Below are 344 nucleotides of genomic sequence, written 5' to 3'. Positions count from 1 at the left end.
CGCTCCCCTCACCCCCGCCCCGCCCCGGCCGCCTCCCGCATCACTGCTCGCGGTGCCGGCTGGCGCCCTCCGGGTCGCTCTGGTCGTCGGTGAAGCAGACGTCCACGTCGCTCTCGTTATCAGTCTTTTGCTCCTGCTCGGGCTGCGCGTAGCCAGAGTCACTCTTGTCCTCGGTCGCCTTGCCCAGGCTCTGCCCCGGGTGCCGGGACTTGACGTGCCGCTCCAGGTCGCGGCGTCGCACCAGCACCTTGCCGCAGTACTCGCAGCGGTAGGGCGTGTTGCCCTCGGCGTGCAGGCGGATGTGTTTGTTGAGATTGCTGGGGTCCCCGAAGGGCCGCAGGCAG

The 344-nt window shown here is 69.8% G+C and overlaps 1 protein-coding gene across 1 annotated transcript in view; it reads right to left on the bottom strand.

The window, feature by feature from the left end:
- Window positions 1–6: 6 nt before the first annotated feature.
- The window catches only part of PRDM13 (PR/SET domain 13), a 20666-nt gene continuing 20328 nt past the window's right edge, over window positions 7–344 (bottom strand). The window contains exon 5 of the mRNA XM_017739399.1: window positions 7–343. Within this exon, the coding sequence (XP_017594888.1) occupies window positions 41–343 (303 nt within the window). The 3' untranslated portion in view covers window positions 7–40. The remainder of the gene's footprint in view (window position 344) is intronic.

This window comes from Corvus brachyrhynchos, unplaced genomic scaffold (genome assembly GCF_000691975.1).
Source record: "Corvus brachyrhynchos isolate BGI_N302 unplaced genomic scaffold, ASM69197v1 scaffold14, whole genome shotgun sequence".
Classification (NCBI taxonomy): Eukaryota; Metazoa; Chordata; class Aves; order Passeriformes; family Corvidae; genus Corvus; species Corvus brachyrhynchos.
The sequence above is the reverse complement of the archived record's forward strand: the minus strand, read 5'-3'. Positions and strand labels throughout refer to the sequence as shown.